This window comes from Mixophyes fleayi, chromosome 6 (genome assembly GCF_038048845.1).
Source record: "Mixophyes fleayi isolate aMixFle1 chromosome 6, aMixFle1.hap1, whole genome shotgun sequence".
Classification (NCBI taxonomy): domain Eukaryota; kingdom Metazoa; phylum Chordata; class Amphibia; order Anura; family Limnodynastidae; genus Mixophyes; species Mixophyes fleayi.
Window position 1 is genome coordinate 161625470 of NC_134407.1, and position 17592 is coordinate 161643061.

General features: G+C 38.7%; 1 protein-coding gene across 1 annotated transcript in view; it reads right to left on the bottom strand.

Moving 5' to 3' along the window:
- STK4 (serine/threonine kinase 4) overlaps positions 1-15462 on the bottom strand; it is a 56561-nt gene extending 41099 nt beyond the window's left edge. Inside the window, exons 1-3 of the mRNA XM_075176950.1 lie at positions 15218-15462; positions 11414-11494; positions 9001-9129 (exon numbers count right to left, since the gene is read on the bottom strand). Of these exons, the coding sequence (XP_075033051.1) occupies positions 9001-9129; positions 11414-11494; positions 15218-15252 (245 nt within the window). The 5' untranslated portion in view covers positions 15253-15462. The remainder of the gene's footprint in view (positions 1-9000; positions 9130-11413; positions 11495-15217) is intronic.
- Positions 15463-17592: the final 2130 nt, after the last annotated feature.

Consider the following 17592-nt stretch of genomic DNA (forward strand, 5'->3'; position numbering starts at 1 on the left):
TAGAAAATAACAGCATACAGAAAAGTTCTGCTCATTTATTTATTTATTTTTAGACATCATTGTATCAGCAGAAGCCAGGATGGTATAACCAATGTAAATCATTATACAATAGCAATTTGTCACTTTGATATGAATTAAATAATTCCTTCAGAGCTACAGATAGGGATAATCTTGTGACAGTCAGTTTTGGAGAAACCTCTACCTAGGAATCAGTCAATAATTGCATAATAGTGTACATTTTAGGGAAATAAGCAACTTAGGTTTAAGCTTACTCCACTTTTATGGACTTTTTCTCTTTGGGGTCAAATGGGCAAAAAAGACCCTAAGGGGTATATTTACTAAACTGTGGGTTTGAAAAAGTGAAGATGTTGCCTATAGCAACCAATCAGATTCTAGCTGTCATTTATTTAGTGTATTCTACAAAATGACAGTTAGAATCTCATTGGTTGCTATAGGCAACATCTTCACTTTTTGAAACCCACAGTTTAGTAAATATACCCCTAAAGGTCTACCATACAAATGTAACTAAAGAACTAAAGAACATTTCCAGAATCCGCACATATCTCACACAAGACACTGCTAAAACCTTAATTCATGCACTAATCATCTCCCGCATTGACTATTGCAATTCCCTCCTTACTGGTCTTCCCAAAAACAGACTCAAACCCCTAAAATCTATTTTGCATGCTTCGGCAAGACTGATTTTCCTTGCAAATAGCTATTCCTCTGTTGAATCACTCTGTATGTCTCTACACTGGCTGCCTGTCTTCTACCGAATCCAATATAAAATACTTTTACTAACCTACAAGGCCATCAACAAAGCTGCACCAACATACATCTCCTCTCTTGTCTCAAAATATCTCCCAACTCGGCAACTCCGTTCTGCAAAAGCTCTGCGTCTCTCATCCACCCTCATTACATCCTCCCATTCCCGGTTACAGGACTTTTTTCGGGCTGCACCCACTCTATGGAACTCTCTCCCTCGCACAATAAGACTCTCCTCTGTTCTACAAACTTTCAAGCGTTCTCTGAAAACCTACCTATTCAGACAAGCGTATAATATTCCTCAACCACCATCTTAACCTCACTACCTTTAGCCTGTTACACAATTTCACACAAGACAACTACCCCCGGACCAACATTATTGTGTGACAGGATCATTTAGCTTATGAGTCACCCTACCTTTGCAGTCTGGCTGGGCCAAGATGCAAAATGTATACTTAACCTCATGTGTCAATCTCCCATTGTCCCATAGATTGTAAGCTTGCGAGCAGGGCCTTCTCACCTCTTTGTCTGTTTTACCCAGTTTGTTTATTAGTTTATTACGTTTGTCCCCAATTGTAAAGCGCTACGGAATATGTTGGCGCTATATAAATAAATGATGATGATGATGATGATGTAACCCATATTCTATCTGTACACATTTCTTATATACACACTCTAGTAGATCATATATCATTTCCCTGTCTTGAAGCTTTTGCCACCTTTGGTGGGCCACCCATAATGAATCCACAACTGGTCCAACCACTTTGCCACATTATGTTGCCAACATCATGCTGGTTTGAGATGCAGAAAAGGGGGCCAGCTGTAAACAGATGACCCACTAAGACTAGCCCACCAAAGATGGCAGGAGCTTCAGGACAGGTAAGTGCTATATACACTCTACTAGATCAGTGAATATAGAAAAAGATAGGAGTTATATTAGCAAAACAGACCCACTTAGGTTCTATTTCAACACCATATTAAAACTCAACAAAAGTTGATTTAGCCTTTAAAATGTTTTCAGTGGTAAAACAAGTACTGTCCTCAAAAAACAGGGACCAACGTAAGATCTATTTAAATGTGGCCCAATTCATCCAATACACATATGAGCTCCCTTTTTTCCTATGCACAGAATGATTTTGCAGAGATCTGTGCAAACTGTTTTACAGGAAACTTATTTAAATGAACTGGAGATAAATAAATCACTTGATGCATAAAAAGGTCAAGACTTAATAATTTATAACAGCTTAAATATTGAATGATTGCTTGTTCCCTTGTGTTCTGGCAACATTTTCTCTACAGAATCATCACGGCTCTTCAGAAATATGAAGAGACACTTGAAACAGACGGTTATGGGAAAACTTAGCAAAAACTTAGCATTTCTTTCTGAGAAATTCAATCTATTAACCGTGGATGGAAATTTTTATTAGTTAACTAGAGAATAATTTTTATGGAAAGGATATCTCCCCCTTTCTTAATTGAATAATGGCTGCATTTCATACCATGTACTTCTATATGAAGAGCTGTAATTACAATATAATCACAGATAACACTATTACATCATCATTCAAAGCTTGTTCTTAGGCTTTGAAATGGTGACGGAGTGGGCACAATAATGTTGAGTTCAGGAGCCATTCAGTCATACCCATGGACCAGTGGGATATTTTGTGGAGTCAGGGAAGATGTACATCCTTTGACTTCAATAGAAAGGACTACCAAAACATAGCCACAGCAGCAATTGTCTTGGCATAATGAATACCCGACTCCTGGATATGTAAAGCCCTGACTTAGTGCAGTCCATATGTACTTGTAAATAACGTCACTGTAAAATGGAACACTATTACTGCTGTTAAGGGGGTATATTTACTAGTACCGGGATCTCGCATAGTCGCTGTTATGAAACGTCATTTATTTTTAACAGTCGCAATTATACCTCAGTTGGGCATCTCGGCTTCTGAGTGTTCAAGTCGGCCATACTACTGTCGGGGTTTCTTTCATCGCTAAAAAGTACCCAACCCAGTACAAGTAGCCGCATTTTGTTTATTCAGCAGCGTAAAATAAACAAGACATAAGACATAAAATAAATCCTAGCTTGTCCGGCTCGAACATAATAAATAATTCCCTGTCTAAGGTGGAAGGACCTAATGTCCCAAACACACAAATATAACTGAATATATATAATATTTATAACAACTTACAAGTAACAATGGCAGTGTCTCTCAGAAGGCCTCTGACCTGTTCCCTAGGCAGTGAGAGAGTACCCTCACAGCAACTCCTAATTAGCCAGCAACTGGCTAGCAGTTTGAAGACGTGAAATGGGCCTAAGAAATGGAGCCCGCCCTTCTCTCTCCAGTCATAACACGGGATAACACATCTATATTGGCCAGTTGGCCTCCTGGCCTATGCTCTACTGAAATTTTTAAATATTGCAAAGCAAAAAAGAACCACCTAGTTATTCTTCCAATGGTCTCTTTATTCTCAGACATCCATTTTAGCAGAGCATGATGCGTAATCAAACTAAATTTTCGCCCAGAAAGGTAATACCTTAGTGTTTCCAATGCCAATTTAATTGCAAATGCTTTTTTCAACAGTGGCAAAATTTCTCTCATGCACATTCAGTTTCCAACTTAAATAAATAAGAGGATGCTCCTCACCATCTTTACTTTGAGACAACACAGCACCTATCCCTACATTTTTCACATCTGTCTGCACAAGAAATTCAATTTTAAAATCAGGTGTTATCAGAACATAACCTTCAACGCCTGAAAATCTTTTTCTGCCTCAGGATTACTAGTTCTACCTAATCATAACTGACTGTTTACCTTTGGTAACATTGGTCAAAGGGACAGCAATAGTGGCAAAATTGGGTATAAACCTTCTATAATTCCCAGGAAATCTCTCACCTGCTTCTTGTTTAGGGGTTGTGGCCATTATTGTATTGCCTCAATTGTATTAACAAACCTTTGCCTATGGTGTACTCAAGATACTTCACCTCCTCCATCCCTAGGCAACACTTTTGGGGCTGCTGTTAATCCTGCCTCACAAAAGAAGTAAAACACTGCTTGTATTCTGAGTAAATGAGACTGCCGATCGGGACTATAGAGGACTACATCATTAAGATAAGCAGCAACATACTGTCTATGGGGCATTAGAATTTCATCCTCTGAAAGGTGGCTGGTGCCCCATGTAACCCAAATGGCAACCTCTTATATTGGAACCCTCTGGTGCAGAAAAAGCTGCATTTTCTTCTGCTTTCTTTATCAATGGCACTTGCCAGTATCTTTTGGTTAAGTGTAGAGTGGTTAAGTACTGTACTGTTCCTAACATTTTTATAAGCTCATCCACACAAGGGATTGGGTAGGCCTCAAAGTTAGACACAGTGTTCAATTTATGAAAATCATTGCAGAAGTGTAAGCTCTTGTCGGGTTTCGGAATGAGTACAAAAGGAACTTAACCACTGACTATGTGACTCTTCTAAATCTAACATTTATTAAATTTCTTTAGACACCGATTCCCTTTGGACTTCTGGTATTCTATAGGGCTTTAGATGAACATTAACCACCAGTTCAGAGATTGTATCATGTTTAATGACTGTTATTTTACCCAGTATGTTCAAAATCAAATATATATATCTTACGAGAAACTCTTTAGCCTCATGCTAAGAGTAGCTGACAGAGCTACTCTATCCTTCAAATGTTTTAATAAGATTTGCATGGAAGGTCTGTTCTGGCTTTCTTTTCCCTGGCTGGCATACCTTATAATTAACTTCACACATTTTTTTCTATGATTTCAAATGGTCCTTGCCACTTGTCCAAAAAGTTACTTCCTACTGCGGCAACCAAAATCAGCACTCTGTCCCAAGGAGCAAAGGTTCATAATTGGGCATTACAATTGTACACCCTTTGTTCTGCCTTTTGGGCCTGCTCCATGTGCTCTCTCTCATTATGGGCACTAGTGCAGCTATTCTTTCCTCCATCTGAGAAACATGTTCAAAAACAGCTTTATAGGGACTGGGTTTCCCCTCCTATATCTCCTTTGCAATATCTATCAATCCCCTTGGGTGTCTCCCATCAAAAAAAGAAAATCCTGTGGAAGATTGGAGAACCTCTCTAATGGCCATAAGTAAATAAGGTAACAAATAATCCCAATCTTTCCCATCTTTATCCTGCACTTCCCTTAGCATTTTCTTTAAAGTTTTGTTGAACCTCTCCACTAAACCATTAGTCTGAGGATGATGGACGTAGGTCCTTAGCCGAGTAGCCTTAAACAGGTGGCACAGTTCTTTCATGATTATGGACATAAATGGGGTACCCTAATCCTAATCTGTAAGGATTTCTTTAGATATTCTCACTTGGCTAAAGACATGTACTAGTTCCCTAGCAATTTTCTTTGTTAACGTATTTCTCAATGGTATCTGAATCCATAATCTCCAAAATATACTGATGACCCCGGGCAGAATTTATTAGAGGTTCGACCAATTCTATAGCTATTCTTTCAAATGGGGCCTCAATAATGAGTAATGGGATAATCAGACTTTTATAATGTGGCCTGGGAACATGGTACTGACACTGAGTAGTCAGAAACATTTTTTTTTTACCACTGGCCCTGAAATTAGGTGACCATGATCCAGGTCTAACACCAATAGTCTATATGCCTTAGGAGCTATCAATTGTTCCACAACATCTTCTTTTTTCGATATTTGATACAACAAAGCTTGACTCATTGTCACATGAGGGTATGACAACCTACTATCAGGCTCCACTGGGTTTCCATCAACTAGGTTTCCCACAGCTTCTAGAAGTGGTAAAAATCTCTCCCCAATATAATATCAAACATCAAATAAGGAACTAGTCCCACAATAACTACCAAGGGACCACACTGTGTTTCTATGTTCACTTCAGCAGCAACATAATATTGAGTATCCACATGTATACAGGTTACCTAAATAGTTCTCCCTTGACACTATAAGGGGCTCACCAACTCTGCTTTTTCAAGAGTAACCAGACTACCAGAATCTAGCAGAGCCTTTAATCATTTGCCTTCTACAGTAATTATACACATTTGTTTGTCAAAAAAAATCACAGCCTTTTAACTACACCTCACAGGTACAACTGGCTAGCAGGTTGAAAGCCCCTAAATGGACCTTATAAATGGAGCCTGCCTTATATTAATGGAGCCCGCCCTACTCTCTCCATTTATAACCCCAGGGACCCTACACCTGCCCTTCCTGCAGCTGAAAGGATATTTGGGAAGCTCTTTAAGCAATCTCCCTGGGGTTTTAAAACACACCTCCCCAGTGCTTCTGTAACAGTACACAATGAAAAAGACATTTTGGCTTGCAAATGTCTTTTGTGAGGAAATGCATAAATAAATCAAAAGTCATCAGTATTTTTACTTTTTAAGGTGTGTGTTGACTTGGTTCAGAGGACCTTTTTGTTATCATTCTTCTATTTGCCCATTTATTCCCAGATTTGAAATGAGATGAGAAAGAAAAACCTGTATTTTATCAGCTTATTGAAATGCTCAGGCTATCAGGAAATAATTGTGTTGTATTTGTGTGGAGCATTAATTATGTTAGTGGTTGTTAGGACTCTGCCATTGTCTTGTATCTGTATGTTGAAATAAGTGACTCAATATTTCATTATGATACACAGCTGGAACTTTCTGGGAGATTTACTTGTGGATATATAGAATCAGTATTTTGTCTCAAAAGACACATTTTTTGTGTAATGTAAGAGATATTTAACCGGGGAGTGCACCCAGAGTGTTGAATATATAAATTCTGATTAAACAGGAAAACATTATTTCTTTAACAAGGTGGAATTAGAATATATTTGTATGTTCTTATATGGCTATATTTTTTTTATGATTAATTTTGGTGATTTTATATTAGAATAAAATAATCAAATGTGTTTTTAATTATAAGCTGGTTGGTGGTCAATATTATAATATAGAAAAAAGTGCCTCTTTCTTTTTGTTTGTTTTGGTTTTCTTGGCATTGGTTTAGTACACACTAATTCTAAAAAAGAGCTGCGTTTTGTATTTTTGAGAATTGGTATTGAAAGATATTTTTTTTTTTTTAAAGAAGTTTAGAGGTTTTTGATTCATTCAATATATGAATATTAAGTGAGCGTTAGATTTATTTAAGTTACTCGTCTATTTGAGTGCCCAAAAATTCCCCCTCAGATCGAAGTCTTAGGGTACTTTTTGTCTGTTTTGTCTTGTATCTGTCTGCAGTACCTCTATGCCACCAGAGGTGCTGCTGTTTTATCTTTGAACATTCCATCTCGCCTGCAGGAGTTAATTTCCTTCCCTGTCTGCATCTGCTCCATTGCTTTTTATACCTGCCCCAAACTTTGCTCCTTGCAGTTCATCGTTTGTATGCCTGTGAATATTCTGCTCCAGTCTGATACTCGGTTTGACTTCTGCCTCTGACCTGACCATCACTGACTGCAGCCTGGATTGACCCTTTTGCTTGTGACCTTGACTACATATATATTGCTGCCTTGTCCGACCCTTTGCCTAGTGTTTGACTCTGCTTATCGTCCGTGATACTACTTCCCAGACTCAGGTTAGTGGTGCCCACTGTGTGCTCCATTACACTGTGTTTCACCATCCAGATTCACAGCTCGATCTGGCTACTGCACCAAACCATGTATCTCCAGCGCCACCTCCACACAGGTCACAACTGGCATTACACCCAACCTTCAATCTGTTGTTTCAATAGACTTAACTATTTATCTTTCCCTGCATCTGTGGTTCATTCCTGGTAGACCCGCTACCTTGTGCTGCAGTTAACCCTGCATACCCTGGAACTGTTGTTGCTATGAACTATCTTGCAATTTCTGATGGATGAAATCATTGTGTGAACAGAGTTGCTGTTTACAGGTTCCCTGCACCTACTCTCTTCCTTGTATATCGGAATAAAACAAAGTATGTTTATTAGGACAAACTATGAGGCTTCTCTTATACTGATGAACGAAGACTGTGGTGTCAAACGCACTTCTATATGACCTGAAGTTTATACATCCAGCATTAAACCTCAAACGCACATCAGACTTTGTTTAAAACAAAAATAAATTTGGCGTTGAAAGATCGACCAATCAGCTCTGTTAACCCCGCTTTCTACCAATTTAATTTAATTCTCCCAAGCTATGTCTGCCTAGCCCTTTATGTATGTTTGCATACCCTTTTGGTCTCTCAATGTTGTTGTTCTTTAGTGCTGAAAATATTTAGGTTGATTTGCCCGTTATAAGGTGGTCGACCCCGCACTATGTACCCTCCCCTTTTTGCTTTCTCTACCACAAATGTTTGAAAAATTTAATAAAAATAATAGATAATAAAAGATAAAAAAGATAATGTTAAAAAAAAATATGTCAAGCTAGGTTTTCATAATGGCCCTGCATGAATTTACATTTTAAGCATTTATTACTATCCAAATTGCTGTTTTTTTAAACAGCAACCAAGGGGTTGGATTTTAATATAGTTCTTTTGTTAAAAAAATAATTAATTATTTCTTATTAGAGTTCCGTTGATTGCTCCTACTATCACTGCTATCTTATTTATATTAGTTAAGAGACTGACATCTAAGACAACAATTATTGTAACGGTACCCAAACACAATGCAATCTGGCTGGTAAATTCCAACACTGTATGGGCCAAAAAAAGACCTCTAAACTTAAGAAACATTCTGATGTCGACCAGGATGACTGGTAAGTAAGATTGGATGATGAACCCTATTTGGCAATGTATGTAATCCTCCAACCACACTAACTGTGCCATCTATGATCTGGTCCTGACACAGCAATGTCAGATCTTTCAAATTTGGCAATAAATGTGTATGGTCAAATACGATCGAGATCTCAGACCGGTCAGGTAGAGTGGTTGGATCACCCTTTGTATGGCAGACAGTGGAAGCTAGTTAGGTTGGGCAACCGCAAATATCTGTTTTAACATATATACAAGTTGGCAACAAGCATGGGATCTTTAATCCATAAACCTATTACACAAACTCTGAAAGCCAGAAAAAAACCCTGAAGAATATAAAATTCTGCTGATCTGTTACCCAGAATCGTGATCTTAAAGCCCCTCCTCCTTCGGGTACTGTGAGGAGCACTGCTAAACAATTAATTATAAAGGAAACACCAGTGCATTGTGAGGAAAGACAATAGTAACTTTCAAAAGTAATTCAGCATATTATAAACCCTGCAATACATGAATCGTCCTGTCAATCCTTACCTATCACACTGCTGCATGATGGAGATCTCCTTAATGATTTCTTGCAGGTCAGACTCCACAGGAATCTGTTTTATGGCCACAATCTGGCTGGTTTCTTTGTGGCTGGCTTTAAATACACTTCCATACGACCTAAGGAGGACAAGATGCATCAAAGACACATCAAGAAAATATAAAAATTACTATACAATCGGGCCTGCGACTATGACATAACACAGGGCACCACTACAGTGGATGCATTACTGAAACTGCGCCTGTTTTTTAAGTACACTGGAGGTAACCATTTTGTGAACAGATATGATATTCATGGAAGTTTTGGTTGAAAACCCAACACTACAGGGTGATTCAAAAGTCGCAGTACACCCTTATATTTCAAAACTCTACAGGAAATTGGGAAACCTGAATACTCCAGTAAGTTATGGGTGACGTGGTCTATCTTTTACGGTATGTACCAAGCATGGGCGCCATCTTGAAATCGGCCAATCGGCCCAATTCCTGTAGAGTTTTTGAAATAAAATGGTGTACTGCGACTTTTGAATCACCCTGTAGTTCATCAAAAAGAAAGTTTAATTCAACTGTAACCATAGTAGAAACTTGCACCCTTCAGAAACGACATTCACCCTGCTTCACAAGGAACCAATGATACCGCAATGATGTCATTGCTCTCTAGTGAATTAATGGACTGAAGTCTCATGACTATTAGTTCGGCAAATAAAAAGACTTCAAAAAGGTTTTTCCCCATTGGACTTCATTTACAAGGCACACTGGACATGCAGCACAAAAAGATCAAGGTGCACGCATACATTTTAATGTTTATGGTGAGGTACTAAAACCTGAAGACATGCACTGTATAAAAGTATATACGTTATCAAAAATCCAACCTCCTAGCACTTTAGTATCACCACTTTTAATAAATTCAAATTTTACATTTTTCTCTTGCTGTTTATCCTCATCTACGGCTCAAATTATTCATGAGAGTGAGGGGGCAGTGGAACGGTCCTTTATTATATGTTTTACTTTTATGTATTGAAGCTTTTTTTTATTTATCATGCATTGTGCGAAAAGCAAATCACAAATCAGCTTTTCCGCTAAGGTGCAACTGGAAGCCACAAAATGTGTCCAATTGAAAGTAGAGAAAGAGACCAGGGGGTAACTTCCCTTTACAAGGCAGCGCCGCTTTAAATTTAAGCGCTGAAGACGCCGAACTCGCGGGTGTTGAAGAACCCGGAGCTTCATACATTTACCCCCAGATCTCCACCAAGTAAAAATCAAGTCCCTTAGCAGAGTGAAAAGGCTGCAAATCTTTCCACACAGCAAGGTACGTTGCTACAAGGTGCTGACTCCACGCCTTTATCTAATTTTAATAATCTAGTGCCGCAAAACTACATTTTGTCTTTGAACCGCTCTAAAACACTAGAGCAACTAGGGAACCTACTCCGTATCTTGAATGACCACCCATTCAACTTCTCCAATCAACTGATGCAACCTTCTGCTCCTAAACAAGCACTGTCATCTTGCACCTCAAACCCATAAGGTCACCTTGTTGAAATACATGGACATTCACAATTCGATCAAAATGTGCACTAAGCAAAAATGACAAAGTCTAAAATACAGCTGTTTCTTATTGTGATTAGTATGTGTTCAGCCTCTAAAGTGATCTCCTGCATTATGTGTTTTGTTTGGTTCCTACACATATGATGTTACATTCTTAGATGCACATATGTAATTGTAATTATAATGTCAGGTACAAACATTCTCAGGACATGGTCATTAGGCGTTAGATAACATTGAGCTATATAGACATAACAAAACATCACATTGCCAGATGAATAGTACATTAAGGGGCCTATTTATGAACCTCCAAAAGGTTTAAATCCAACTAGAGCTTTCGGGAGATTAGCTCTAGTTGGATTATCATTCAACTATTATCAAGTAATGAAGTTATTTATTATTAGAGGATCGCAGGTCCCAGTCTTATTTATCGCAAATCCAATCTCCATAGGTATCTATGGGAACTGCGATTATGCCCCATCATGAGCCTGACAACTAATGCCATCTAAAGATGGTGTCAGCCATTCTATCATATGGTGAGAACATTGCAAGATAGGGATCTATGGAACCCTCCCCGGAACACTCTTCGTGCTCCTCCCCATAGCAAATTGTCGTAGGCCATAAGAATCTGTAAATAAGAGCGCGTGTGACTGTCAGAGACGCTGTCCCGGCTAATCAATCTTAATAAATTTCCACGTTAATTAATTTATTATTATTACCACAAGAAATGATAAGTAACACGAGCAATATACGATGGGTCATAAATAGACCCTATTAGATCAATAAGAGCTATGCAGAAACATAGCAAGTATAAGAAAGTCTATCAATACTTCATGCGTCAAAAGTAGTTTCATAAACCACTTACCCTTCTCCAAGTTTTTCTAGGACATCAAAAACTTCTTCTGGCTGTTTATTCAAACTTTCTTCACTTAACTTTTTTAACTGCCTGTGTGAAGAAATGAAAAAAATAAGGATTTGTTACAGCAAGGTTCCTGTAATTAAAGGAGTTGTAAAAAAATAAAAAATAAAGTTTCCCCTTTGTTTTTTTACTTTTTGTTACATCGTGGGATCAAAATGGATGTGTTTGCCAATTTCACTTGGTAAGGTCAAATAAAAAAAAAAAGAAGTATTTTCTTCATTACTTACAAATTAAAAACAGACAATAATTGATCATTGGCATGCACGCCTTTTGCTAAGGTACAAGAGGAGCATCAGAAGGGGTCGCGTGGTCATGCTAATAGGGCACGTCCATGTCCTTCTGGGGGCATGCCCTACTGGACCACCCCCAGCCCTCTTCCCTCACCTTAGAATGCTTTAATTTCTGGCCCTCCAACACTGAAAGGGTACCTGTCACCCCCTAACTGCACTTATTTAGGGACAGAAGTCCTAATCCACAAAATGGTGGCATAGGCCCTTCAAATTGGGACATTCGGGAGAGATGTGTAAAAGGTGGTGCTGCTCATAGCAACCTTGTTAACCATATTTTCTAGAACGGTTTAGAAAATGAAACAAAAATTTGATTGGTTGCTATAAGCAACACCCTCTTTTACTTTGCACTAGTGTCAGAGATGTCCATCACAAGGTTTTTCATAATATACACAGGATACAGCATCACATGCGGGAATCATCATCATCACCATTTATTTATATAGCGCCACTGATTCCACAGCGCTTTACAGAGAACTCATACACATCAGTCCCTGCCCCATTGGAGCTTACAGTCTAAATTCCCTATCATACACACACAGACAAACAGACAGAGAGAGACAGACTAGGGTCAATTTTGATAGCAGCCAATTAACCTACCAGTATGTTTTTGGAGTGTGGGAGGAAACCGGAGCACCCGGAGGAAACCCACGCAAACACGGGGAGAACATACAAACTCCACACAGATAAGGCCATGGTCGGGAATTGAACTCATGACCACAGCACTGTGAGGCAGAAGTGCTAACCACTTAGCCACACTCTTCATTGTATTCAATCACGAAAGTGCGAACATTTCCACTAATCAATATAGCCAACGCATACCATGTGTTCATTATATCACTGTTCATTTTAAAGGCAACATTAACTCTTCCGTTGCCAAATATTTTATGTGCAATGAAGCACCTTTATAGATCTTATCTACATGACCTCACTACATTTACACATCTGAGCTATAGTAACAACAACAATGAAATTGCATGTAATAAATAGTTTATCTTAATTATTTACAATATTTAGTTACATTTTCTCTAGTTTACAGATGAAGGGGATTGAGACTGTTCAATTTCAAGCCAGTAAATTATAGAAATTACCAGGCATGTTACATAAACATAACAATGCAATGTATTATGCAATAAATTCAATACAATACAATAAAATATACATGTTCATGAATTGAAGTCATAGAAAACTCAGAAGGAGGATGTGAATTTGAACAGTAGTTTATTTTAATGATAGGCTACTGTTCTCCTATATGACAAACAAAAGCAGAACCAATCAAGAGTTGCCCAATTATTCTTGCACAATCTCAGGCTACAGTTACACAAATGTGAAAGCATCAACAAAGACCGTCACAGCATCTCTCTGAATGCTAGACAGTTATGCAATTGTGTAAGTAAAATAAAGAGGATGACTTTCTGATCTCTAATTATGAGAACACATCCTGTATTTACTCTTACAAAGCAGCTCTTTCAATGATGATCATAAATAGGCAAAATCCAACTTTACAGCATTATTACCTATGAACATGTATATAATTGATATATACCCAATTGATCCTATATAGAGCACTATACATTTAGCTTGATTAAGGTACCAATTAAAGGTGACACAAGAAAAGTCTAAAATTAGTAACATGGAACCAATTCTTTGGGGCAAATGTTGGTTCAGATGGTCCATGGCAGAACTGCTTTCTGCCTTGCCCTCTAACAAATGCATATATATTGCTTAATATCACTTGTGTATTTTGTTATTATGTTTATCAACCTTTGGCATCTCTTACACAGTATCTTTTCCTGTGGTGATCATGTTACCTCAATCTTACCTGCCAATGAGTAACAAACATACCTATATTTCTGGGGTCTTCCTGCAAACACTGATTGACAGCAGGAGAGGAGTAGGGACAGCAGGGGAACTATTTCACATTTATTGTGCGCAACAAATGCAGTAATCTGACTAATTCTGCTCTTGGTATAAGCATAAGCATCTGCCTGCTGTAGTTTTGGAGCGGGCAACTACACTTTTTCAGGCCTTGTCTGTAGGTACAATGCATGCATAAGAAAAACGCATTTGATTTGTGGCTGTATACAACAGTTTTGGGCATCCATGCTTTAGAGCATTAGGGCACTTAATGCATAACATAAATTACAGGAAAGATGGTGGCACACTAACTAGCGGTATCACCGACAGTGTTCCATTTTTTTTCTGGTTTTCCTGGTTTCAGAGGCACTAAGACATTATTAGATGTGCCTATGTACTTTGCAATTTTGAATTTTTAAATGGCACCCAAGCGACTTGACGAGCTTAAAACTATTTGTCAACCTATAACTGCAGTTTTCGGAGGATTGGTACACTGAAATAGTACAGGGGGTATTTATTATTAGAGGACCAGTAGCAGAGATAGCCTTTTAAATAGAAAATGCAGCCCCATAGGTGTCTATAGGGACTGCGATTTTGCCCTATTTATCTAGTTCCGAAATTTGGAGCTTGACCACAAAAGCCAACGTCATCTGAAGTTGGCGTTAGCCGTTATAACCTATGGGGAGAGCATGGCAGAAGAGGGATCTTCGGATCCCTTCCCGAAACCCCCTTTCACAAATTCTGCCTGGCTATAGGAACCTGTAAGTAAAGTGATCACAGTTGCGATCACTTTACTATAAACTATCTGCTGGGACAGGCACCTATCAAAGCTACTGTCCTGGCTGAACAAGGTCAATAAATAGATCCGTTAAATCATTTCTTATCAATTCAAAAATAAATAACTAACATCAGAAAAATATCATGGGTCAGAACTTAAAGAAATCTGCACACAGAATTGCAGTTGTTCAAGGGATGAAGTTACAATAACATATATAATATAAGTAATACATGTACTATATGCAGTACTTGTAATGTTACATTTACATATGTAAGGGGATAAAGTGACTACAAAATATCATTGTTAAATGATTCTTGTGACAAAATGAAAATATACATACACTGAGAGAACAAATAAAAATGTCATACATTAAGGAAAAGGTGATTCAAATAAAATGCTTAAAATAACTTTTTAAAAAATGATCAGCATCTCCCACGACAGTGAGAATACCACAGTACGAGGATATCTTTTGTGTGACTGATGACTCCAGTTTTAACACATATACTATTAACATTTGTATTCTCTCTCACACACACATATACATATATATATATATATATATATATATATATATATATATATATATATATATTATCTTTCTTAGAATTTAGGAGTGCATGCCACTTGCCTACACTTTCGTCTGATTGGTGTTGCAAGCACAAGCTATTTATACAGAATCGGAATACTTGCTAACTTGTGTGGATTAGTTCCAGTTCAGAACAGATCACCGAATAACACGGACGTATTCACTATAAACTATCATTTGGAGGAGACAACACAACGTGTATGTGGACAAAATGTAATTATTTAGATTACTGCAGAATTTACCTCCTTGGGTGGTTCCGGAGCTGCACAGTCTCCATCCCGGTAGTCGCTGGTCAGTGGACAGATACAGGGCTGTGCTGTGTCCAATGATCGGGGGATGCCGCTGCCCCCGACGTCTGCTCGCACTACATGTACCTGATGCTGCCGATGTTCAGACCTTGTGGTTTGTAACTTTGCTATCTCCCCCCACTTACAGACCCGTAGAAATACATACAAGTGAACGGAAGTAGGAACAGGAAGCGAGTTTATACACACACATAAAGCGCTGCAAAAGATCAGCACTGACAACTTATCGTATTACAAAGGAAGCAAACGTCTGTTACCTGATTAGAGGAGGTTGTTGCTGTGCTACATGTCTACAGAGTGTGCGGGGAGACGGTGTTCTCCTTGGGTAACAACAATGTCAAGCTTGGACAACTTGTAGCTCTCCAGCTGTTGTGGAATTACAAGTCCCAGCACGCTCTGCAAGACACAAGAGTTCATTTACGAACTAGAGAAAACGGTGGACATGTAGAGCAGAGCAAATTCCATTTATATGCGGCCCTAGCTGAATAGGGTACTGCTGCCACAGCAATGCACCTAATTTGGAATCCAGTACAAAAGTGGGGGGGGGAGGGGGTATTCTAAAGTACCTCATTTGGTTGACTGCACAATTTAAGGGGTGCTCACAATTTTGTGGGTTGCTGCACAGCATTTTTGGTCACAGTCCTTTGAGGTGGTGGTTATCAGACGCTTGGTATTATTTTTTAATGGGACACTTTGATATTTAAAAGCACATATATAACAGCACAATAGTGTAATTTAAATCTACTTATATGGCTAGTGAGAAGCTGCCCAATATCCCCTTAACCTTCTTACTAGAGATGCTCAGGCTAAGGCTTGGTTCCTCGAGAACCGAACACACCCGAACTTAGGGGATCCGAGTACCAAGCCACTTTTTTAGAATCGAAAACGAGGCAAAACGTCATCATTACGTTGTCATATCTCACGAGTTTTGAAATCTATAAATACCGCCCTCTACGACAATCTAGCGCCATTTGAGATACACAGAAGGGGTAGCACACTGTAGAGCAGTTGTTCAGCCAAATAGAATTGAAAGAGGAGGGGGTAGTAGTGTTCAAGAAAGTCTACAGTGACATTCAGTTTTCATTACAGAAAAATACAAATACTAGTGCTGTCAGGGTTGGTGTAATTCTGCAGTCAAATTCTACTGTGTTATATAGGTAACACACAAAAAGGAGAGCTCCATTGCTAATTGTCATTGCTGAAATACAAATACTAGGCCTTGCAGGCTTTTCTGAATTTTCAGTCAAAGTGTGAGGTGTTATATACACCCAAAGAGAAGAGCTCCATTACTCCATTGCTAATTGTCATTGCTGAAATACAAATACTAGGCCTTGCAGGCTTTTCTGAATTTGCAGTCAAAGTGTACGGTGTTATATACACCCAAAGAAAAGAGCTCTATTGCTAATTGTCATTGCTGAAATACAAATACTCGGCCTGGCAGGCTTTTCTTCTGAATTTGCAGTCAAATTGTACAGTGTTATATAGGTTACACACAAAGAGAAGAGCTCTATTGCTAATCGTCATTGCTGAAATACAAATACTAGACCTTGCAGACTTTTCTTCTGAATTTGCAGTCAAAGTGTGCGGTGTTATCAAAATGGATTCACAGCAGTACACAGAAGACCAGGAGCACCAAGCAGCTGCTGCCACCAGTCATGATAATAGTAATCCCTGTATGTCATCTGGTAAAGCCTATGTAAAAGTACATAGTGTTTTTGAGTCGGGGAAACAAAAAAGTAAAAAAAAACATCTTTTACCTTGGTCAAGAAAAAAAGAGCTGTAATTCAGGCAAAATTACCTGTAGAAAAAAATAGAATTGCCAACATGCCATTCTACACACACAGTGGCAAAGAAAGAATGAGGCTTTCGTCTTTCTCTATGAGTGCGAGTTCTGCAAGCAAGAGCTTGTCATTCGGACTCCAAAAGTGGTGCACAAATACTTTTACGTGTAAAAGCCGAGCTGGAAGAAAACAGTAAGGCATTAGAGGAAAATGTATGTTCAGATTCAGAAATGACACAGATCCCTGAGGAGAGTCCATCCACGAGTGCTATGTGTAATTGGGACCATTCTGATAGTGTACCCATAAAGAAGGCCCCTTTCAGTCTCTCTGCAGACGTGTGCCTGAACAGCCCGAGTGTAGTCAGCGATAAACCAATTAAGGATGCCACTTTGGAATTGCAACAGGATGAGGGGTATATTCGTGTAGCCAACGAGGACGCTAATGAGGGTGTTGATGAGGATGATGTTTGTGTAAGTCCTGCACCGGTGGAAGCAGTTCTTGCACGTGATAAGAAGAAGGCCATTGTCATGC